This window comes from Phasianus colchicus, chromosome 4 (genome assembly GCF_987193195.1).
Source record: "Phasianus colchicus chromosome 4, bPhaCol1.hap1.1, whole genome shotgun sequence".
NCBI classification, from domain to species: domain Eukaryota; kingdom Metazoa; phylum Chordata; class Aves; order Galliformes; family Phasianidae; genus Phasianus; species Phasianus colchicus.
Window position 1 is genome coordinate 9,980,311 of NC_143439.1, and position 24,409 is coordinate 10,004,719.

The 24,409-nt window shown below is 35.3% G+C and overlaps 2 protein-coding genes across 7 annotated transcripts in view; one reads left to right on the top strand and one right to left on the bottom strand.

Annotated features, from left to right (window-relative positions):
- Window positions 1–24,409, top strand: part of ANAPC10 (anaphase promoting complex subunit 10) — a 156,005-nt gene that overhangs the window by 114,085 nt on the left and 17,511 nt on the right. The window contains exon 6 of one of the 6 annotated variants that reach the window (XM_031588854.2): window positions 19,906–21,966. The exons of 4 other annotated variants lie outside the window; for them this stretch is intronic. In XM_031588854.2, coding sequence (XP_031444714.1) covers window positions 19,906–19,994 — 89 coding nt within the window. In that variant the 3' untranslated portion in view covers window positions 19,995–21,966. Of the gene's footprint in view, window positions 1–5,312; window positions 5,405–19,905; window positions 21,967–24,409 lie in introns of those variants that run through there. One more of the 6 variants, XM_090138599.1, reaches the window with a different exon arrangement.
- Window positions 1–24,409, bottom strand: part of HHIP (hedgehog interacting protein) — a 69,480-nt gene that overhangs the window by 23,344 nt on the left and 21,727 nt on the right. The window lies entirely within an intron of this gene.

A 24,409-nucleotide genomic window follows, 5' to 3' on the forward strand; every position in this document is an offset into this window, starting at 1 on the left:
CTGCAAAGGCACACCTTCTTTGTTTTCCGCAGCTGTATCAACTATTTTAAGAAGCACAAGGAGGAATTCCCTCTGACAGGTGAAAGGGGACAAGGAGAAGAGCAGAAACTGATTGGGCTGTAGGTATGGTATAGAAATGGAGCTCCCATAGACCTCTTGGGTGTTGAAAAACTTGAGTGCTTTGCTATCTGAACATCTGTGGGGCCTGAGGCCTCTGGCAAGGGAAGAATTTGTAACATAAGACATTTACCTTAGGGAAAAATAATTACACTGATGTAATGGTTGAGTATAGTATATATGCTGGACCCTATCTCCAAAGCATTTCCTTTTTCCTGTTGTGCTGCAAAGGTGTTTTTTTTCCCCCTCCCTCATTTATAATGGGCTTTGCAGTTATCGAAAGTTTATGTATATATATATATTTCTATGGTTTTTTTTACTGAATTAACCAAAAATTTACATTTATATTTGAATAGGAGAAGTATCTGCTCTTACTTAAGCACAAATACTACTGAAGTCAGAGCTGCTTTTTGTTCAGTTATGTTCAGGGCAGGATTTGGCTGAAAAACACTGATGGCCAAAGTGCACCTTTCATAAAAAATGTTTCATTTGTCTGCAGTGACATTAAAATGCTCATTTTTTTTTTCAAAGGAAAACTGAACTCTCCAATAAAATACTGAAGTCCCACTTCTTTAGTGCTCTGTAGGAATGAAAATAAGATCTATCTAAAGAAAGTAAGATAATAATGTAACTGTAAGAACAGTTCTGCGTGGATTTTGAGTGAGGCTTTTCTGAAAGTGTGTAAATACAGAAATTATGCATACTTATACATTATGCAGGATATTTTTTTCAGCAAAAGAAGAACTCTGGAGTAGACACGACTTGAACAGAAGTAAGTAAAAATGGCTTAAGATCTAAAGGTAGCACTGGAACTTAGAACTTAATTCCTATTTTCTTCTTAACTCTGTGGCAGCAGCAATAAAATTTTGGCACGACCTTGATCGTTTTTTCTTTTTCTTACCTTCACAATCCTTTGAAGAAGCCAGCCACTTAAATGCAGGACCTTTCATTTCTAGTTTTAGTCGTCTGTGCTTATTTTTTTAATTCCTCAGCTCCAGATTTTGCTGTACTGCTGGGCAAGTCTTTAATTTAATCCAAATGAAAATCCCCATCCCCTGATAACACAATTCTTTCTTCCCATCCTCCTAAAGAATATACGAAACTTATAAATGCTGATACTATCCCAACGCAAACCCACAGCTTGCCTCCTTCACAGTCTTCTAGGAAGACAAGAATCCTGCTTTGACAGCTCTCCCATTTGTTGGTTAGAAGCAGCTAAAAGCTTTGAGGTTGCCAAAAGCCAGCCAATAATTGAGAGGTTTTGGGCAGAGTGACATATGACTGTGAGTGTGCTTGCAAGGAGGTGGCCGTGCGCCCATGTGAGGTCTGCATCTGGACTGGGAAACTTTATGTACTGTACTACTTTAGGAGAATTGGAATAACAGAAGACAGTGGAAATCAGTCCCGGAAGAAGGAGATTCAAATAAAGACCAGATGATTATTGCATTCAGTAAGGCTGGCTCAAGAAGGTGTGAATTACACACTTTCCTGCACCACAGAGGCCTCTTGAGCTGTAAGCAGCATTCATCCTCTGGGAACACAGGTGGTGATTCCACCTATGTCCCCAGCTGGATTTATTTTCAAGGAAGCTTTACATTCCACAAGCAATTCAGTGAGTGGTTCACCAGTGGAGGCCACTAAGGGAAGGTAAAAAGTAAGAATACTTCTTCTGATTTCCCTGGCATTCCTCCATTTTTTTGGCCATTATTTATTTATTTATTTTGCAAGTCTCATGTCCTATACTTTTCTTCTTCAGTATTCTTCCTCTGTCAGCTATTTAGCTTCATTAGTTTGAGGCCTATTGTGTTATAGAACCAGCCTTCTAGGAAAGTGATAAAACTCCCTTCAAGTGGACAAGAGTGTGGTAAGTGTTAAGAAATTTACTGACCATAAAAATCTGTCACTAGCGGGGAGAACAGACTTGATGACTTTTGTGTTTTTTCTCTTTCTTACTGTTACTTCTAGCTTTTACCCATGTAAACTTCTTTTTTCATGTCATTTCTGTTGGTAAAGGCAGTTTTTACCACTCATTTTCAGTGGGTAGTTCAATCAAATTGATTCAGAGAACAGACTACATTACATTAACTTTCACAAATATATGATACAATGGCAAGAGATGAATAATCTCCTTTTTGTTCACCAAAGCTGTGACTTCCTCTTTCAATCAAGAGTGATGTTATCATTTTTTTTTCACTTAGACCCTATTTTAATACCATCAAACATTATTTTTCCCTGGCAGTGAGGAACACAAATTAATCTTAGCAATTTACTGTTCTACCACCACTCTTATTTGACCAAGATCCTCTCAGACTATTTAAGTTTTCTCATGTCTTGACTATATATCTACAAGATACCTTTACTTTTCAGTAGCATATTTCATAAAAGCTTTCTTTTTGGTTAAAACACAAGATCTAATGACAGAGAATTGTCAAAAAACCTTAAAAACTATAATTCAAGAGATAAGATGCTTTTAGATGGCATGATTTCAGCAAATCAATGCTGATAAGGAAGAGGCCGTGAAATAAAATCTTTGTGTGGTGTGAAGAACACCCTGGGTTGCTAAAGTAAGCCTATAGAGTATCCACAAAAAAGCCTGCAGCACTTCAACATAAGTTGCAATACTTCTTATGCTGAGGGAGAGATAAAGAATGTATGGTGACACATAGCAAATTTGACAGTGCTTATGTAAAATGAACCAACCTACAACAAATTCTATACTCTGATAATTGAAAACAAATTCATGCTGTTTTACCGAGACCACTTTATATGGAAATGTAGGGATATAATTCAGAACAGAATAACAGTAATTATCATACCCTCTGCATTAAATTAAAACCAGAAATGTTGATCTGTCTAATTGTAGGCATTAAAAATAACTAGTTGCAAAAAAGAGAGATGCAAATGGAAAGATGCCCTGATGTCATTACTCTGTGTTGCAAACAGTTCTGCTTTTCTCCTTTGGCTCTTGGTAGTGAACTGTACTGTTTCAAATTGCAAGGGGAATGTTGCACTCACATGAGATACGTATTTAAATACTGTGGGTCAACAGTACCACACCCATATTTACAGTTGGACTGGATGATCTTAGAGATCTTTTCCAGCCTTGGTGATTCTATGCTTCTGCATTGAAAAGCTGCAAATATCTTTGCCGTTGCATGTATGCTAATGGGTATCAAAACTTGCTCAGAGATTGATAAAAGTAAGTTGTTAGCAGTCTGGATCTTGCCAAAGAAAAAAAGAGAAAAGGAGGGGAAAAAAAGCACATCTTGAGGAATGCACCTACTGCTAGACTGTAATATAGGATTAGAAGCACTTCTTTTCATCCACCCCATTGTGTTTTTTCCACAACATATTACTATAGCAATCACTCATATTTGTAACATAACCTCAAATTAACAACTAGTCCTTACGAGCTGATTTAAGAGAAGAGTGATTTGTGTGGCTTATCAAACTGATATTAATTTTCACTGTAAAATATAAAGGTATTCTTGATTGAAGGTTATCTCTTTAGCAGATTTCTGCCTTTATGCTCTGAAACTACATTTTAAAAGTTATAAAATTCGAGAGCTGCTTCAAAATTGTGCCTCCCATTTTATTATCTTGGTGGTTTGGCAATAGAGGTTGAACCTTGACACCAATGTTTCATGAGTGACTTCTGAAATCAATTTTAAAGGAAAACTCTGAATCTTCTACCAATGTTGTTTCCTATGAAGCCACAGAGAGTACTGAAAATAAATTGATAGGTCTGTTTTTGCTTACTAAAAGGAATTATTATTAAGGTCACTTAATTAAGGATCATGATTCAAATAGGATTCACTTTAAATGAACTGCTTAGTGTCAGTGATATTAGTTAAGTATTCCCACGTAACACTCAGTGCACTCAAGGAAATAATAGATCTATTTGCATCATGAAATGGCAGCGCCTCTGAAAAATAACTGCTGTATGTGTTTCTGTATTCAAGTATGAGGGCTGCTCTGAAAGTAATGCCTCCCATTTATTATGTTGGCCACAATGTCAGAGATGGATGTTGGTGGTATGGCAGCAGAGGTTGACCCGTATTCCGTTCCGTGTTGTTGCTGCGTGACAGATGGCAGCAGAGGGGCACTCTGACAAAATGGTGTCTGACACGGAAGTGGGTACGTAGCAAAGGTGTGTCACGGAATTCCCCCACGTGGATAAAGTGGCACCCACTGACATCATTGATACTTGCTGAATGTTTCTGGAGACCAAACAGTGGACGTGAGCACAGTGAGGCGGTGGGTGGTGCACTTCAGCAGTGGTGACAGTGACAGTGGGTCACCTCCACTGGTGCGGATGTGTACAAGTGCAGCAGCACGCAGTGGCTCTTGTTCACTGGGGGCAAAAATGCATAGCTCATGGTAGTGGCGATGCTGAAAAATAGTGTTTTGTCACTGCAAATCTGCTGTGTCAAACAGTATGTTGCTGTGTTCCTTGTATCTGTTGTAGTTTCCGCAGAAATAAACAGGCAGCATTACTTTCAGAGTGACCCATATATTTTCTGCAATACATTTTAAAATGCCTTGACCTTCTTATTTTTAGAAACTGAAAAATAAAATGATGGGAAGGGTTTAGTAGGGAAATGTGACAGAATTTGAAAAATTTAGGTGCTTTAAAAGCTTGGCCCAGAGACAAAAGCATATGAAAGGTTAAATGTACTTTTTGCTTATCATACAACTATCCTTTTGTCTGGAGTTCTCTTAAGGCAGAACCACCAGTAGTGAGAGGCTTTTCTGTTGATATAGAAAATGGGAACGCATCACCTTTGTTAGCAAAGAATACGCGTGCAAATTCTATAGATAAACCAAATGCTATTCTGTTCCCTAACATCTGAAGAACTTTTGGACTGCTGAAATCTGGATGCTTGAAGAAGCACATTTCAGCCTATATTTAGCATCAACATTCAGCATAGTTTTGGTAATGATGTGTCGTATCTTCAAAGCAAATGCTGGTTGCATATGTTACTGGTTTTCTAAGTAGATGATTACGCTAAACATAATGTGAAAAATCAGAATTTGTGTTCTTAGAAACTCTAAGTATTCTTCAACATTTTACGGTAAGACATACAACAGATCTACTGTATGTATGAAGACTAGAGAACTATGTTATGTCTATTTACTTCACTTTTGAAATTGTTTATACCTGTGTTCTTTGTTCATTCCATTGTTTCAAACAGTGAACAATCTTATGTTACTGGCACAAATGCAAACAGAGAAGAAATTCAGAAGTCCAGCATCTGCAACTGAGTTTTAAGCTTCCACATGGAAGTACATTTTAAGAGTATTTGTTGCCTGAAATCAAACTGTTGGACATTTAAGGACTTCACTTGTTGGAGCCCCAATAGAACGACAGACAGAAAAAGCAAACCAAACAAAAAAATGCTATTATTGCATCTTTTTTCAAATAAACTCTGCGTGCACATCATGTTTTATACCTGGGTCAAAAAGTTACTTAAGTAAAAGCACCTTTGTATTTCTGAAAAAGCAAGGAAAAAAAGTGTTTGATTTCTTTGGTACTGTCTGAGCATATTTCTCATTGGTATTTTGCCAAATCCACTGGCCTAGCAGAACCTTAGGAGCTGTGCTGCCAGGCAGAGGGCAGAAAGGCTATCTGTCATGCATCTTACCTGAATTGTTGCTGCTAAGTAACAACTTGGGTTTCAAATACTGACTCAAGTAATCAAATAATTTGCATTCTTTCAATAAGTCTTAGAAATATGTGTAACTTGCCAGCTACATGAAAACAAGGAGTAAATTAATCCAGAGCAATTCAGATTTTTTCATTAACATTTTGTGAGCACCAGAGGAAGCTAAAATAATCAAGTAATGTTGTGAATCACTCATATAGATCTTGTCTGTACCTTTCAACTAATGTTGTGAAAAAATATTAATAATTTGAAGCTAGACATGAATATTTTTGTGAAATGTGCCAAATGGAAAAAACAGGGTGGTGGAGGATATACGGTTTGCTCTTCATGACTAAAATCTGTACATGAGAGGAGAATGATGGCAATCCACAGCCGTGTTGACAATTCAGACATACAGGAAATACCCTTGTAGGAAACTAATACCATCTGGGTTTGGCCCAAGATGTGTGAATGAGAAATATGTTTCTTGTTGAGAATGTGAAGATAGTTTTGGACATTGCAGAAAAGGAATGCGTTAAGCATGCACAGTTATAAAAATGAAATAGGGTGAGGCATTGCATGCATATGGAATAATTAGAGGAATATGTCTGTGTGCGTCAATAGCTGATGTAGACATAGAACTTCAGAATTCAGTTGTCCTAAGACAACCAGTAAATTATCACGAAAAATGTTTTCATTATAAGTGCCCAGAAGCCTTCTGAGCAAGGGCTGTATTTGAAAATGCTGGTTTGTCTAAGCCATGGTGCTCCCTGATAGAAAGAGAGATTTGCTTATGACACATTATATATTAGGGGGAAAAAATAAAATAGTTTTGAAATTGTTGAAACAACCAGTTCTGGTATTTGTAAAATTGCGAATTTGGATTATTTTGTTGGGTTGTTTTCAGTTTAGAAATTAGTTTTAGTTAAAAGAATGTCAACAGTGAAATGGAATATTTCATTTGGCCCATCCTGAGAACCTTTCAGTTCACACTTGGTGAGAGTATGTTTTCAAAATCTCAGAATATTCTCACTCCTCTCTATCCTGTACTTGCATTAACTGTCTGAGATTTTAGTGTCTGTTCTTGGCATAGGAAAGCACTCTGGTTTCTAATGAAGCCAATGCCAGCATTCTGAGGTTCCTGAGACTCGCTGCCTGCGGGATGGATTTTTGCCTCTCCCTTGACACCCTCATCTACTTGTGAAAGTCCCAGCAATGCTGATTTTTCAGTTATTTGTGTGGCTAATGAATGTTGTGCATGGACAGGAAAAAGTTCCAGACTCTTTTTGGTGCACATTCAACTTCTTCTCCAGACTGGCTGTAGCAGTATCATCCTTTCTCTATGTCCAACCTCTAAATGCTCTTTTTAAAGAACGTTATTGAGAAGATAAAAGGTTTTCATGTCTTTCATGTCTGTCAAGATCCTGGATTAACCCTGTTCCAGGCTCAAAGGCACATATTATACAGATTACCTGTTCCTTAACTAAGCTCATACGATGACAGCAAACTGTTATTGTATCTTGGGTCTTCGTTAGTTTTTCATCAGATTTTTGACATACCTGAACAGGATTATTCTTATCATTGAGGAACACTGCTGTAGACATTCATCTAAGATGTATTAATTGTTTTAGTTCTTACCAAGAAGGCACAATGCAAAAAAAGAAGGAAAATTGAATTGGCCAGTTTGAGCCTTTTATTTTCCATCAGTTCTGTGTACTGGCCCTGTGCAGCACCCAAGATCTTTAGACAGAATGATCGAAGTTTATAAAATAAAATGGTGCTAATATAGTAATGATGTACCATTGCTTATCTTTGAATGGTGATTATGGTCAGGTTGGCACAGGCCACCTAAAGAAGCAAGCAGACTAGAGGCATGACCAGCAGGCCATTGGAGAGTCTATCAACAGCTGCAAGTTCAAGCAGATGAGTGGGGCTGAGTTCAGTGCTTACCAGCTGTGAATACAAGCCTCATTCGTAAACCCATTTCATGTTCTTTGGAAATGTATCATTATTAGCTCTGAAAGTGAAGCTTCATTATAGAATTGTGTTGTATTAGTTCAAACTTTACTAGGCTGTACACAAAGCATTGCTTTCATTTGCATCTACTGTGGGACATGTGCACATCTGCCTCTCAGGTGAGAACTTAACACCTGTGCAAGGCTTGATTTTTCCAAGCTGTTTATGCTTATACACATGCTCAGTACATACATATAGAAACGTACACTTGCATCCAGCATTTAGGTGAACACAGAGCTGTTTGTCCCTGTATTCTAAATTCCTGTCAAATGAGAGTCTTTCTTGTAGTCCCGAAAGGGGAACATGAACAGATAAAAACACATGCTTGATTTGCATATTGTAAGGCTGAAGTAAATTGTGTTAGAACTATCCCAAAGTACTTATTTTATTGCAGAATAGAATACATTAACATTCTTATGCCCAGGACATTCATTTCCAATGTTGGGGAGAAAGGGGTTTGAAAGATATGCATTTCATGCATGTGCTGGTGTTTTTAAATAACCCATTAAATTATGGTTGTACTATGTATTTTAAATATTTACATTTCTGAGTGGGGTTTAATTTTTATTCTGCCAAGCGCTGTAAATTCCTGTTTTCCTGAGGATTTTGGTGGAGGTGGAAAACCACTAATAATTTCTTCCTCTTGTTCACAGGACTTATGTTCACTTGCATATTTGAAATTGAAGGAAACTTTTTCTGTTGAGGCTGATAACGCTGTTCAGTACTCCTTTGGAGTAGGAAAGAGTAAAATTTCCTCCATGTAATGGAAATGATAATTACCTTAATACAAAATTTTGTTTCATAAGGCCCAAACTCAGCAAGTTTTTAGGCATGTGCATGAACTCCATAGACTTTTTTTTCTACTGCTGGATACTCTGTGGCAGCTTATTCTTTAGGGTTTACGTGACTTTTGATGTCAGTAAATGAGATCTGACACAATGGTGATGAGGGATTTTAATGATAAAAAAATGCTTCTGATTGAGAGGGAAAAATGACTGGGAAAAATTGAGATTTTTCTCTTAATCAATCTGACCCTGTGATTTCATAAAGATTTCTTTATGGTCTCTAGCTAATGTAGTGGTTATGCAGCTAAAGGCATTATCTTCACATCATTATAATGAAACATAACACTGGTATCCCTGACTTTATTAGCCAGGCTTCATTGGTATCTGACGTTATATATTTCCTATTATAAATCTAAATAAGAACTTACATTGACCCGCATTAGACCAAACATTAAACAATTTACTAAGATTACAACTTTGAAATGGAACTTAAGAAAAAAAAAAAAGACTTTTAGACCACCAAGAAACAACCATAAATTTAAGGAAATATGAGGTTTCCACCATGTGACTTCCCCTGCAGAGTTATGCAACAGACTGCTGTTACTTAAAGGTCATACACAAAAAAATTATGGTACATTTTTTAAAGAGATTTATAGTGTTTCTATTTATACAACTTATACATCAACAATTTAAAGGTATAGTATACTAAAGTAACAAATTAAAGTCTAATCCCTTTGAATCCTTGATAAAATAGAATGCTCTAATATAAGTCAAATATATATAAAGGTTTAAAAAACATATCTATATTAATTGATGTGATATGTGTGATGTAATGATTAGCTGTTTATCTATTACAGATAATTTATTCATTTTTATCCTGAGAACCATTTGCCAATGGAGTTCATTAGGGCAGCATTCTTTGCACACATTCCTTACACAGTGGTTACTCTCTAGAAGAGCTCTGCAAATCACTCTCAGAACTGACTGACTTTCAGTATTGTGATGAATTATGCTGTTGACGCTATCTCTTGTTTCAGGATGTCTTTGAGCTCAAATGCATATAATTTACCAAACTTGTTGCTGGGTTCCCTGGGGGCAGAAATTTGTAGTGCTGTGTAGAGGTACCACCCCTTAGTTATTTGCCGAGCTTTACTCACTTTGCTGTGAAATGAAGTTGCACCAGCTACACAATCACTCAGCCAAGTTAAGGCAAAAGAGAACACCGAGAGGGAACAATTTCTTAAACTACAACAGCTGCTATACCAGTTGTGTTTGATCTCAGCCATCACAGTCATATTCTCAACCTTAGACATCATAAATATTATTTCCCGTGAAAACAAGTTTTCTTAGATACACAAAGGTCCCAGTATATGCAACCCCTATTAACATGCTCAGTCATAAGCACTTCGATAAATCCATTTCCTCAGAGGTCAGATATAAACACGTTGCTGAATGGGCATTCATGTTCGGTATACTAATAAGGACATGGAATGAAGACAGATACTGTCATTGAGATTTGTTTGTACCTGGTATCATGGCCTAATCTTGTCCTTTGTAAAGTACTCAAGAATGCAGTTCAGATTCATAAAATCAGAGAGGGGAATTCTTCACAGGAGATGGCCTTTGTGTTACTGAGCTGCCCACTAGATCTTATTTATGGAGTCCCTAATGACTTGAATCATTATGTAATGATGTCCATTGATGACTCTGATGATATTTCTGTAGGGATGCCCTTCCATTGGGCTAGGAAAATGATGTTCCTTACATTGCTGTGGCAGATAACATTCTATTGGGTCTCCCTAACTACTGCTGTCTCCAGCTTTGAAGATCATGTAAAATACCTAAACAGCCCTTTGGAGCTAGAGCTGATAAAGTATTTGTTGCCAACTGATCCTCAGCAAAATAGCCCAGTCGTCCTTGGATTTCTGCATTCTATTTTCTTTCTGCATTCTTGCTGGAAAATAGACTTATACTGGTTTTGTGGATTCTGTGTGTCCCTAAAACTCTGGCATCATGTGATTTGCCTTTGCTGACTGAAGAAACAGATCACTATTCCTAGGCTGGTCATCACCCCTTCATCAGCATAATTAATTTCCATAGTAAGAGATTGTTGTCGAAAAATTTGGCTACAACTGTGTCAGCAGAGTTTATAGGTTCATGGGCCAAACTAAGCAGCAATTAATTTAGACAAAGATGTGGTCATTTCCTATCTTTTATGAGCATTAAATAACACAAATTCTTTTCTTCTGGACCAAAAAAAACAAAACAAAACAAAACAAAAAAAAACAAATTAAAAAAAAAAATGTGTCAAATGACTAGAATAAGAGCTGAGAGCATCAATGGGATTTTAAAATATTAATATCTTTTACAAATAAGAAAATCTCAAAGTGTTAGAAAAGAATAACAGGTACAGTATTTTAAAAGCTGGGCTTTTTGTTTGTTTTGTTTTTTAAATATATATATAACTGTAAGTCTAGAGTTTCTGAGAGAAAACACTAATAAAAATTAGTCATCATTATGATGTCATTCTCATAATTTCCCTTGAAGTAAACTAGCAAGTACAAATAATATTTGTAATGTCTGACATCATCTATGTTGCTTTCCATTGCTCAAACTTGGAGTTAAATTTAGTGATGTTTCCCATTTGTTAAAAAGAACACCTTATGGGCAGAATGGATTCCATTAGGAATTTTTTTTCTGAAGTTAGGCCATCTTTGTAAGTTGTTTGAAAAAACAAAAATAATACCACACCAGGAATGATAGGAGTACAGCAGTTGCAATTTGTCAAAAATGTAATCACCTGTAACAACCACAGTTTCAGTTCTGTTTTGATAGAGTCTGAGTGCTCACATGTGAAGGGAAAAAAAATTTTTTAAAAAATGCTTTTCAGTTACGTTCTCTTTAAAAAGAAATAAGTGCCATAATTGTTTTACACAGGGAACATCATTGCCTTCTATATGATGTATGTCTATTTATCGTAGTTTGACCTACAAGGCCTTATAATCACATAGACTATAAAAAGTGTTTCAGAATAGCCATGGACTCATGTTTTGTTGCTTTTGCATTGAGATGTTAAGCATTAAAGGACATTTATAAAAATGACTCTTTGGTTTAAGGGTTTAATTTTAAACAGCTAAAAAGTGCTTAGGAATCATAGAAAGAGCGATCAGTATTTCCTGAATAGTCTCAAGCTGACCACAAACACTAACTCACAACTGCAAATCTTAGCCTTATATTTACCTTAGTTAGAATACTATCTATTTAATGTAATTTGTCCATATAGAATGGCCAGCCACTGCCTTTCATACTATTTTTTTAATACTCTTCTCATTCTTAAGTTTTCCACAGTTTTTAAAGTGGTAATTTCATTTCACCATTGCTCTCTATTAGTGACAGGAGTTAGGTCAGTACCACAATATTACTGCAATTCCATGCAGTACTATATGCTAATACCATATGTAGATGGTGGCAAAGTTATATTTCACATAAAACAAGTCCTGTTTCATTTGTGGAACGCACAGTCTTGCTTTTTCTATCTCTTGCCCACTGTGTCCTTTCCCAGACGAAGGCCAAGGAGAGGAGCAAAGAAGGAGGTGAAAGGGTGGTGAGACATGACTCCCGCTGCCTTCCCAAAACTGTGCTACTCTGATCTATATCATGATTGGCTTATCAGCTCCTATGTCCTTAACATACTTTTGATCTAGTCAAATAAATACTGATTGAATTCATTTTAAATGAAATTATCAACTCAAATTTTACCTTTCAGTGCTATTTATCTTTTAGAAATAAGCACTGCACAGTTGGTTTGGATCAATTTAATCCTAACTCCTCTGATAACGCTTCCAAATAAGACATTGTAGTACTTTACATAAACTTGAAATCTAAGAAAATATTACTCATCATTACTGTTTTCTTTATTTTTTTTCTCTGGGAAGATTTGGGCATCTGTTTGAAATGGTGTCATTGTTTACTCATGGTGACATGCATTTGAACAATATTAGCTAAATGTGACAGTTATTCAAATTCAGAGTAGAAAAAAAATGACTAGTGTCAGAATTGAGTGGTAGTTCAATTCATTATTTCCCAATAAATGTTTATTTCTAGAAAAAAAAAAAAAATTGTACTACCACACCCTGCTTCTCTACTCAAAAAAAAAAAAAAAAAAAAAAAAAGGAATTCATCCAATTACAATCTATACTCAAGAACTGAATGGAACATTTCCTGAAAACAAAATGGCTAAACTACTCATAGAATCATGAAATATCCCTAGGTGGAAGGTACCCATGAGGATCATGGAGTCCAACTCCTGAATAATTTGTTTTTGAGAAATATGAGGTAGGTAAGAATTAAAAGCGCCTTGCTGAGCTATGAAAATCATGTTCCCTTAGGAGAAAAAGAACAACTACTGAAAAAAATGACTGGCTATACACAATTTGTATAGCTGCTGAAGAATAAAGATAAAACAGGTTAAACATATTTAAAAAGTTGTAGATTCAGTTTCTCTAAAAATTCATGAAGTCACAAATGTTTCCTTGCAATTGTTCTTGGAACTGATAGAGGAAAATCTCTTAGGGACACATGAAATGTAGCAAGTATAGTATGAAAATTGCCCTTTCTCTCAGAAAATTAAAAAAAAAACAACACATTTTCCAGAAAACCAGTAGGTTTCTCTGCTCATATGTTCTCCTCCCACAGTCTCACTGTATGAAGGACTCATGAACTTCATCAGAGCTGAGTGTATGGAAAGAATGTGCACTCAAACATCTGAAGGCATGCCACAGAACCTTAGCAATCCACTCTCTTGTTAATTACAACCAATATTTCATTATGTTTTGGAATTTTCAGCTACATAGATTTGTGTGCCCATCTTAGTACACAGTGTAACCAATACTTGCTATTATATTACAATTCGTGCAAAGTGCAAGCATTTTGTTGAAACTAGATTTCAGCATTTTAATTTGAAACTTTTAGACTTAGTGACTGCAAGAAAAAGTTTGAGAACATAAATTAAGCAAAAATGCATGAAGGCAGTGAATTTCCACTCCCCTTGTTTCCAAGTGGATTTTTTAAGCACATGGCTTTTAAGCCAATTTCATGATTTTGGAGTCTGCCTCATGAGTGTCTGAATGGACAGGATTGAAGGTTCTTTATATGGCTTATTCAAAAATAACATCCTAACCCAAGCCATAAATCAACTGTAAGTATTTAATGCCTTATGTATATAATAAATATTCAAGTCTTAAGTATTTGGTTACAGCAGTGATTAAGAGTTCTAAAAATCAACCCCATAGAAGACACTCTAAAGTGAAAATACTCAGCGGTGAGGCTTCTTTCACACCCTTCTATGCATGTGTACAGTTTACAGCCAGTACAGTCAACAGTGGAACAGCATCTGCTATTTCTGAGGTGTTGTGCACCTCCATATGCTTGCAAATCTTATCTGAGTATCAGTTTTTCAAAAAATGCTTGAGAGAGAGGAGACAGTGATACGAAGGAACAGTACACCTCATGGTGACTAAAGCAGTGGATGAGATTACAGTGAGAAGAGGGACAGGAGGATAAAAAAGATATATCAGGCAATCCCTAGATTAAAGTTTTAAAGAGAAAGCTTATCTTTACTGAAGTGGAGAAGAACTACCTCTGGCTACGAGGTTGTGTAGAGAAAGAATGCATTTGAACTATTCTTTTTTCTTTTTCAAATACTATTACATTTGCAACAACTCTGTTGAAAGAGACTTTGAGGTCTCAGCAGAAAGCAAACTGAACATGAGCAAGCAGTGTAGCCAGCAAAAGAGAAGACCAACAGCAGTAACAAGAACAGAGTCAGCAGAGCAAGTCATGATCCTCCCATTAATCTGCAATCATTTGACTTCATTTAGAATATTGCAAAGGGTTTTTTAGGCTGCCCAGTAGCAAAATGATATTGATACACCAGTGTAAAGTGGCTGGAGACTGAAGCATTTCTCCTGCATAGGGATGCTATGACAGCAGAGCTTGTTCAGCCCAGTAAAAGAAGCCTTTGGGAACTTGTTCAGCAAGGGGAACAGTTAACTGTGGCACCCAATGCAGAGAACTACATTACTAATGACAGTCTGTAATTATTTGCAAAACATTTATGTGGTAGTTATTGTTGGAAAATCCTAATGAGAAAAAAAAGAAAGTTATTGATTCTGGCAAGACTATTGTTTGCAACTGTTTCCCCAATTCTTATGGACATCTACCATCTCAGAATAGACGACACATGAATACCTAAAATCCCAATATTGCTTGATGCAAAATAAATGTCTACACTACCAGTTCACATCTCCCACTTAAAGACCTAATCTGTCCAGTTTTAGTTTAGTTAAGGTGTGCTAATTTTTTTTTTTTTTTTTTTAACTAGAATTTTTAGTCTTGGAATGAGGAGCTTACCAGTGTCCTTAAAATTGCACTAGAATCACAGCAGGGATTACAATCTGTAGCTTGCATATCCTCAATGACTTCCTTGATCAGCAGTATAGAGGAAGGAGTCTTTTTTACCAAACAATATTTAATTGCTTGCTCATATTTGGACAGAGTATCTCCTTAAGAGCAAGTACTATTGTCTTACAATTGCCTTTGGAGCTGCTTCTCTGAATTTCGTCTGTCATATTGTATATCATGTCCAATATTTTACAATTGTCCCCAGAAATATTTGTTGATAATCCTTTGTCACTGTTGATAGCCTTGGAAATGCATAATATTGCATCTAACCCTGATACAAAGCAGACTTTACAGGTAAGTCTCATATCCTAAATGAGTTCTCAAGTCACTTAGCTTTGCAGCTTATACAGTTTCTCATAAAAGACAATTTTGAGAAGACTCGGTTTTATTCCCCACAGAAAAGAAAGAAAGAAAGAAAGATTGTAACTAGAATATTTCTGGATAAGAAATCTGAAGTGCAGATTAAAGGTGTTTGATAGCTCTAGAGACTATGACACTTAGCAGTGCTAGGAATTCTCTGCACCGTTTTATTGACATATGACCTGCATGAAGCCTACATGGCCACTGCAATTTTTTTTGTCAATTGGATAGAAAATAACAGTAGTAGGAAAGCTAAAAGCTAATCCTTCATTAATCAGCATTGAATCAAAATTATCAAAGCAGCAGCATTTTATAGGCAAGTGGTTGTATTACTCAAATGTCATTCATTTTATGTGTAACATTTCCATTTGTTTGAATTTTCATCAGTGAAAAATGAGAATAAAAAGACAGTACTTCTTTACCTATTTCTAGTAGATCTTATTTTTTGAATAGCTGTTCTCCAGAGTACACTCTTTTCAAATTATTGCTTAATATTTGTTTTTTTTTACCGTTTGGTAGCTACTCTCAGTTGTCAGGTAATGCTTCTTATATATTTTTGCAAAAGAGGATACAGTTAGCTGAGAACTCTGTGTTTAAAGATTCTTCCTGAGGTATGTTACACTGAATTTAGTGTACCATTTAGTCACCTGGGTTTATAACATTTCTCTAGACTTCCTAACAAAGTACTCTACACTTGTATCACAAGAAAATTCTGCCACTTAGTTAACTGTCAGTCATTAGTAAGCATACTAAGAAGTACTAAATGTTTTCCTAGAAAAAAAGAATCTTAGATTACGCATTTTAAAATTAGTTTCAAGATACCTATTATCTGTTTCTTCTGTTTTTCACCTAATTTGACAGTAAACCAATACTGGAGGTCTGTCCAAATGTTCTGCTATAGAGCTTCCTTCCCTGAGTGCATTCTGAATTGTAACAGGTTTTTATTTTATGACTAGCAAACTTTCATACTACTTTTCTCAGAAACACCACATAAAAAACTTCTAAAAATCTCAACTATTTTATTTTTCATTATCTTACTAATTATTTGTCAGAAATCTGTTTGTGGCAGCAAATTAACACACGAGCTGCTTTTCTGACCTAATTTTACAATTCCCTTAATTTTTCTCACCTAGGATTTTTTCTAGGTTCTCACTTCTCTGTAGTTTACAAGATGATCTTTGGAGACCTATTATGGCCAACTCTACATATTTTAGTTATTTTCTGTGCAAATAAATGGTACAACTTTGTTATCTTAACTGTCCCAATTTTCATTTCCTTTAGAGCACTTTTTCTTAGAGTAATTTGTTCTGGTGCTTTCCAGTACTTTTCTTCTTTCTCTCTCTCTCTTTTTTTTTGTCACAGATTACAGGTGGAGAAACAGAAAATGTTAAACATGAACTAAAAGGTGTGTCTTTCCTAGTCTCTCTTATACAAGGAAATCAAGCTGTATCTTTTGCTTTTATACTATTAGTCTAATTAACTAGCCTCTGCCAAAGATCATCACCTAGGTGAAGGAAGTTCTTCTTCTATCACAATTATTAATTTTTTTCCATTCATTCTTTAAATTTCCTCTCAAACATCAGAATGTTGTTCTACCATAAATGTTTATGGGAAACTCCTACTTACTTTGCCAGTGAAACAATGGCAGGATATAACCCTTACTCTGGTGTTCAGAATTTATATTCCATTCTATTAGTGTCGCTTGAGTTGGATTTCCATTTTATTATAGGATTATTATTTTTAGGGGGCCTGAACATTCCCTTGTACCTTGCTATATTTCTCACCTTCTTGATTCCTAATTGTTCCACTATATACATACTTTCTCTGAGTCTAATAAGGTACTTTTAAACAACTTCCATGCTGCTTCTACGGATTTTAATTTCCTAACTTTCCCCTTCAGGCTATTTCTAACTTCCTCAATATAAAAATCTTCCTTTTTTGAAAAGTACTGTAATATTATTACCTCATGGTAGGATCCCATGGGAGGATGTTGAAGTTAATTATATTATAGTCATTTCTATTTAGTGGCTCAACCACATTAACTTCCTGAACAACTCATATATTTTACCGAAGGCCTGCTTCGAGACTGGATTCCCCCTTTTGGTGTTCCAGAATTTTTATAACAAATGATTGTCTTTGGTGTCTACACTTTATTCCAGTACTATACTGAGAAGGCTTAAAAATATGTGCCTACAATATACATGAAAAAGTCGCCACGAAATATTTGTTTATTCAGAGCACTTATAAGAGTGCATAAAGTCAAAAGGGCTTAATTGTCACTGAAACCACACGTAGTTTTGTAAATTCAGAATTTGCTCTGTGTGCATTAATCAGTAGGTCAGTTACCCACCTAACTCTGGGTGCTGAAATTCAGGTTTGTACAGTGTGAATGGTTACAGTTTAAATAGCCTGTGATTATTTAAAATCAGCACATGCACGTTACTGATTCTCCTATGGTTTGAGAGCCTAAGTCCATTGACAAAGCAGTTGGTTCATTATATGATTAATTTTTTCCTGTGTAAACCTGAATACAAATTAATGATATCAAGATATGTAATAAATAGAAATTGAGATACAGTACAACTGAAAGCATATTACAGTGTCCAACAATGCCTCTCAAGTAATCAGTTGTTGTTAGGCTAAGATTCAACTGTAAACAAGCCTTGTTAATGAACTATATAGTAACTTTAAAAAGCAGATTGAAACGGGGTTTGTCTTTGAACTAGATCCTCTGCTTCTCTGAACTTATAAACATGACTTTGAAAGAATGTACATTGTTTTTCCTGATTAGAATTCCTTTTTTTTTTCTCCATTACTCATTTATTTCAATCCCAATTTTAAAATCTCACTCATTAGAAAAGCATTCTCTGTAACAGAAGTTGAAACAAATACGGATGTGTATTCTCATTCAGCAGAGTGCGAGACAACTATTACTATCACATGTTACACAAACACTAATATTTATCTGTACTAGGCTAAATTTTGTTATTGTTTTAAATCAAAATGTGATTGCTCTTAAACTTCTACCAAGGGAGAAATGTTTACTTCATTAATTTTATATTTGTGGTTCATGTTTCCAAAGAAACCTAAAAGTAATTTCTGAAATGGTGTGTCTTGCAATCATGGTTAACTTAAATTTTTGCAGTTTCCAGAATTGTTTCACTTTTATAAAGCAGTGAAAGTATTCCACTCTTTCCATTTTTCTAGTACTATAAGAAGCAAGAAAGCAGGAATTTGTTTAGCTCATTGCCTCCATTTATCCTGAGCCAAGACCATGATCTTGGAAACCCTTTAACTTGGCTGAATCCAGTACAAAGTTCTTTTGTAAAAGCCAGTGCAATTAGAACAACACAGTGTATGTTCTGTTTCAAAATTAAGACGATAAAGTTTCAAACAGCTAGAACTGAAACACAGTATCGCAGACTTGGACCTTTAATGTGTTAAACACAGACTCTAATTCCACCAGTTTCTGATCAAATGAAGAACAGTCTAGTTGTGAACAATGTTAAGAAAGCACTATTCTAATTTTTGCAAATGAATAAAGAAAATGAGGAAACATAATGGAAAGTGTAAGTTTTGTACAGCCCAGCTTTAGTAGCTTCTCTAAACACTGTAGACAGAGTGATACTGTTAGATAAGCAATACCTTCTGCACTTTATTTTATCACTGTTTACTGGTATATATACGTTTGCTAATCAATTAGTACATGATTAGCGACTGTTTTGAAACCTGGTGCTTCTCTTTGGTGCTGTTTTTTTGTTTTTTTCTCCAAAACCTCCCCTTTATTAAATATCTAGTAGATTGTGAACCTATCGTAAATCAAATGTTCTCTTTATTTTGTATGAAAACATGTGTAATCAATATTTTGATGAATTATAGGACCTAAAAAAATCAAAGAAATCAAATCCAAAAAAGGATTCCAGTGAACCGTGTTTCATTTCACCTCCTAAATTGTTCACTGATTGTTAAAGGTACTTTTTGTCCTACTGAATAAAGGAATTCTCAAATCCTACTAAAAGATAAGTTTTTATCTTTTAACAGCACTAGCACTGATAGAAGAATAGCACTTTCTTTCATGGATTTTTTAAAGCTATTCATATAAAGGGATTTGAAAAGCTACTAGTTAGTAAGTAGCTAATTAAGTCCATTTCCTTTAGTTGTTTGCTTCTTTTTCACTTAGAATACTCGTTCTTGGAAGCTGAAATGTTTATGCAGATACAATGCATATACTTTTTAGACAAAATAGTCTTATTTGATTTACATTTAACTATTCTCCTTTTCTTCTTTCAACTGTGCAACATGTATTTAGTATACTATTTCAAAGTGAAATTATCAAAATGTCTATATAATTTAAAAAGAGATTATCTCCCTATAAGAAATGCAAAATATTGTAAGTAGCAAAGCACTGACTTATTAAACTAGTAGCAAACCCACACTTTTGAATATTTCTGTTTCAAGAACTTAATTTACTGCTAAATTAACTGATTGCTTTTTTTTTTTTTTTTTTTTTTAACTTTCAGAAATACAGGGGCTTAGCTGTGGCTTTCCAAGCCCCACTGACCTTTGGGGAAACAAGGATACTGGCTGTGGATTTGATTTACCCGAGTGAGGAGGGTGAGGGGGTGAAAACTGGCAGACACTAGTTTTTCTAGGCTGTTCCCTAACACTTGCTACCTTTGGATTTGTCTGTTGCTTCAGACTTTTGAAATAACATTTGGATCTGCACTGTATGTGTAGGGCTTTATAGTGATTCAGTGACCTACAAGCAACTGTAGGGGCAGACTTGTATGGCTTGTTATCTTACTGATTTATTTATACATACACACACATGTTTTTTAAATGACACCATTGGCTTCTTGCTCTTTCCCTCAAAAAGTCACTGTCCTGTCATAGCCTGCAAGACAGCTATAGGGGAGGAAATTATCTGTAATGTAAGCTGCCAACATTTTGCATTTCCTTTCTTTTCATCTGAAATTCTATTTGGTTAGACCTTAAAGCATTCAAGATTTTGCTGCATTCATTAGTATACCTAAACAATGACTTGATAAACGGACTCAATAATGCTTAGTTACATCTTCAGCTAGGCTCCTATGATGTGTGCAATACTATTTGCATTTATAATACACAATTAAGCATTCAAATTGTAAAGGAAAGGCATTCATTTTCTTCACAGAAGAACTTGAAATTATTACCTTAAAGGTGCTAACTTCCTTCTAACATGACTCCTCATGAAAGATGATAACAATTCCAAAAATAATGGGTACTTCTAGTTTAAGTAAGTACTACTTTTCTTATGTAGTTTGATATAAAAAAAAAAAAAGAAAAAAGTCGCTTCTCCTTCACTCTACCAAAGTGACTCAAGTCCATTAATCTCTTAGCTCTTCTGGTATGCTGTCTCTGAGCTGTTACAATCATTGAGAGTCTAACTTGTAGAAATTCACAAATTTTGTACAGATGTCAAAATTCAAAAGTCTTTAGTGAATTACTCCCTCTTTCATATTTTCTCAGGGTATTCAGTTAGCACAGAAGTAATGAATATTACATAAATTAATGTTGTTGCAATTCAGCTGTAGGGGTTGAGATTCAATGCCATTGAGATAGATCAAGGTTTTAAAAAATATCTGCTGTAAATTGAAAACAAGTGGTTGAAAGTATTTTGCAGATCTCTCTCCCACAGATTGTATATTCCATTTTCCAAACTAAATCTAAGAGAGAATATTACTTTATTGAGATTTATGGAATAATTTCTTTTAAAATTCCAGCAATATGAGAATGCACTGACAGTGACCAAAAATAAGTGTCAGCTACTAAGTGGTTTCATCTTTTGAAGGGTTTTTTCTCAGTAATGGGAAAAAAGTTCTGACAGTTTTTTAAAACAAGAATTATATGCAAACTTAAATTAGGGACAGATCATTTTGTCCAATTTTAACTGGCTTACCAGTGATAAAATGGGATAAAATGGGTGGAAAACACGATAATATAGCAGTCATCCATCAGAGGAAGTGTTCCTCCCTCAATTCAACATGCTGATCCTGTCTAAAGAATAGGACTTAAGAGCTTGTGAGAAAATGGGTGTAAGAAGTTATAAAAGAAAATTGTTCTGTGGCATTTGGGGGAAGTACATGTAGACACAGCAGTAGGTCTGTATTAAATACAAAAGTGTGTGTGTTTTTCAATTCTGAATCTTTTTTAAGACAAATAAATTACCTGTTTTCTGTATGGCATGGTACATGGGATATAACACCAGAAGGACTCATATAGCAATGATGGACGTGAAGGTATAAAACTCCCAAAGACAGCAGGTAATGCTTTTGTGTTCTTTTATGTGCTCCCTGGACTATGTGTTCACTGAAGTATTCTAGGACCTCGTTACAGAATTTGGGGTGTCCAAGAGCTTAAAGGGATGATGAATCATGGAACCTTACTGGACTGTTAAGCCTCCTCCCATTAAAGAAAAACATGTGGTTGAAACTGTGTTGGCTAAAAACCATGGAATTTTCTGCGTAACGTTATTCCTTCTTTGCCATTTTGTGTTGGATATCATGATCTGCCTGTTATATTCCAGCAAACGCAATAATTTCATTTTAATTAGATAATTACCATGTTTTTCATTGGTTTTGATCACTTCTAAATTCAGCTTTCGGTTTTAACAAAAGCAGTTTCAGAAGATGATGGATTTTTACATTTTTAAAACCGCTAAATGTTCAGAAAGGATTTGTACACATAACAAAATTAAAGTAGGGATTATCTAGCACTGTGTGTGGGATACAGCTACAATCTATACAGTGCATGGAAAAGAAACTGGCACTCGCAATTGCACTACACACATCTCAGTAATAACAGGGTATAAGGCATACAATTTCATGGAACACCCACAATGAAAATTATTCTTTCCAAACAGCAAATTGTTTTGGAATAAGTTAGGTTAATTGGCACCATGGGATTCCTCTCAAGGAAGCACAGAACATTAAAATTTACACATGTGCATGTAAAATGATAAAGTATTATCTTCTTTCCCCTCTCAGCTCCTCAAATCTAAGACATGCTACCCAAAATCAACAGAAATGATCATGTTTTGTTGACTCAAATTTCCTTAGAATAAACTGGCAATTCTTCATCTGGTCAGCTTACAACCTGAGAGTCACTGCACTGTTCTACAATTTCTAGCTTAAGTATGGTTATCTAGTTCAGTCTCTCACACAAAAATAGATATCTGTCTCTGGAGCATTTGGCACATGCTTTTTGGAATTGTAAAAATCCTTATTTTCTATGCAGGCAACATAGCTAGAAGGCAATAAGATACAGCCACTTTCAAAGGACTGTTGTGCACCCTTCAGGATTATAACCCAAATCGGCAAATGGTTAATGGGAAATCCAGGCAGGCAAACTTCGCTGTCATTATACAGTCCTCAATTAAGACACTGATTGTATTTTACACTTCTGAATGCAGCTGAAATATATAAAAAGTCCTCATAAAAATATTATCACCTTCTCAAAAATCATAATTATAAAAATCCTTTAAAGAAAAAAGTTTTCATTTTAATGGAAAGGATTGAATTATCATGCCAACTGCTAAGTGTTTGCTGCGTGCATTAGGTCTCTTTCATTAATGCTAAGGTCATCACATACATATGTGTTAGTTTGTCTTAAAATGTTCCATACTTTCTAATTTGGCCATATGCACACCTTTACCATTATTTATTCCCTAGTTTTCTGCCTAAATTATGGCAACACATTTAAAACAAATTAATTGTGATTCCTACTGGGCAGGTCGCAGATGGCCACGCAGATGTGATGTGATCACAGAAATGATGTTTGTTGTGCTTCAAGTAGGACTGCATCCTTTCTGACCTCTTGAGTGAGTGAGAACTCTGTAATGTCCTAAGACCCCACATGACTTCACATTTACATGTCCTGTGCTGAAGAACAACCTTCACTGCTTCCCAACATGCAGTCTCCCAGTGGAGAACTGAAGTTCTCCCATATTGATTGCCATGTCATTTTTTGCCCAGTATCAGAAGATAAGCAGCAACATGCACAAAATGGCATTTCAGTTTCTCACAAAAGACATTCCAGAATCTCACCTTACAGACATCACAGACATTACTCTGAAAGAGGAGTTCCAAGAAATCAAAAAATATCCCAGAACTTACAATTTTTATATGCCAGTAATGTTATTTCCCTTACCACTCTGCCACTCACACATCTTAAACAGACTTACTATTTAATCATTCTTTGATAGGAGTACAGGAAAAAGACAGCAAGTATTTACACTTAGCATAGGTAGAATTGTAGACTGAAATGAAAATCAAATCTTGCACTGCTGATAACAGGATATGTGTTGCATTTACATTCTATACTCAAATATAATTATTCTAAAGAACTATCTATATTTCTTGTAAGCAGGTATTAGCTTGGTCTGGTAGAAGAAAAGATTTAATTTCTAGAATTTTCATAGACAGAGTCTATGAATAACTCAGAAGAGTTGTAGGCCCACTAGCTTGAAGATGGAAGAAATTTAGATAAGATTTCCCAACCCTCCTTCCAGTCCTAGATCCTTTCCACTCCATGCATCAGAATAATCCCATTTGAGAGTAACTGATCACAAATTTAGTAGCCATGATAAACTCAGCTCTCTAGGGATCTGATGGCAGAAGATAATTTTGCCAGGAGCATAAACTATTGCTTACTGGAGCACAACCCAGCTTGTTCTGTGATATCAAGGCAAAGAGGAAGGTGAAGAAAGGTTATTAATTTCACCCTAATCCGCATAAGAATTCAGAAGAAAATAAATTCATTGAAATTACTGGGTTTACAAGGGATAATCAGTATGAATTGTCTGTCTTTTGTCAGTAACATAAATCCTGTTAGTACCAGTGGAAAATGTATATATTAAATGAATCAACATAATGACTACAATGTTCATACTGACTATTGAGGAGTTTGTAGGAGATTTTATGATGATAAAATTGAGGGTAGAATTCAGCAAACAATAAAATCAATCTTATTCTATTCACATGTTAA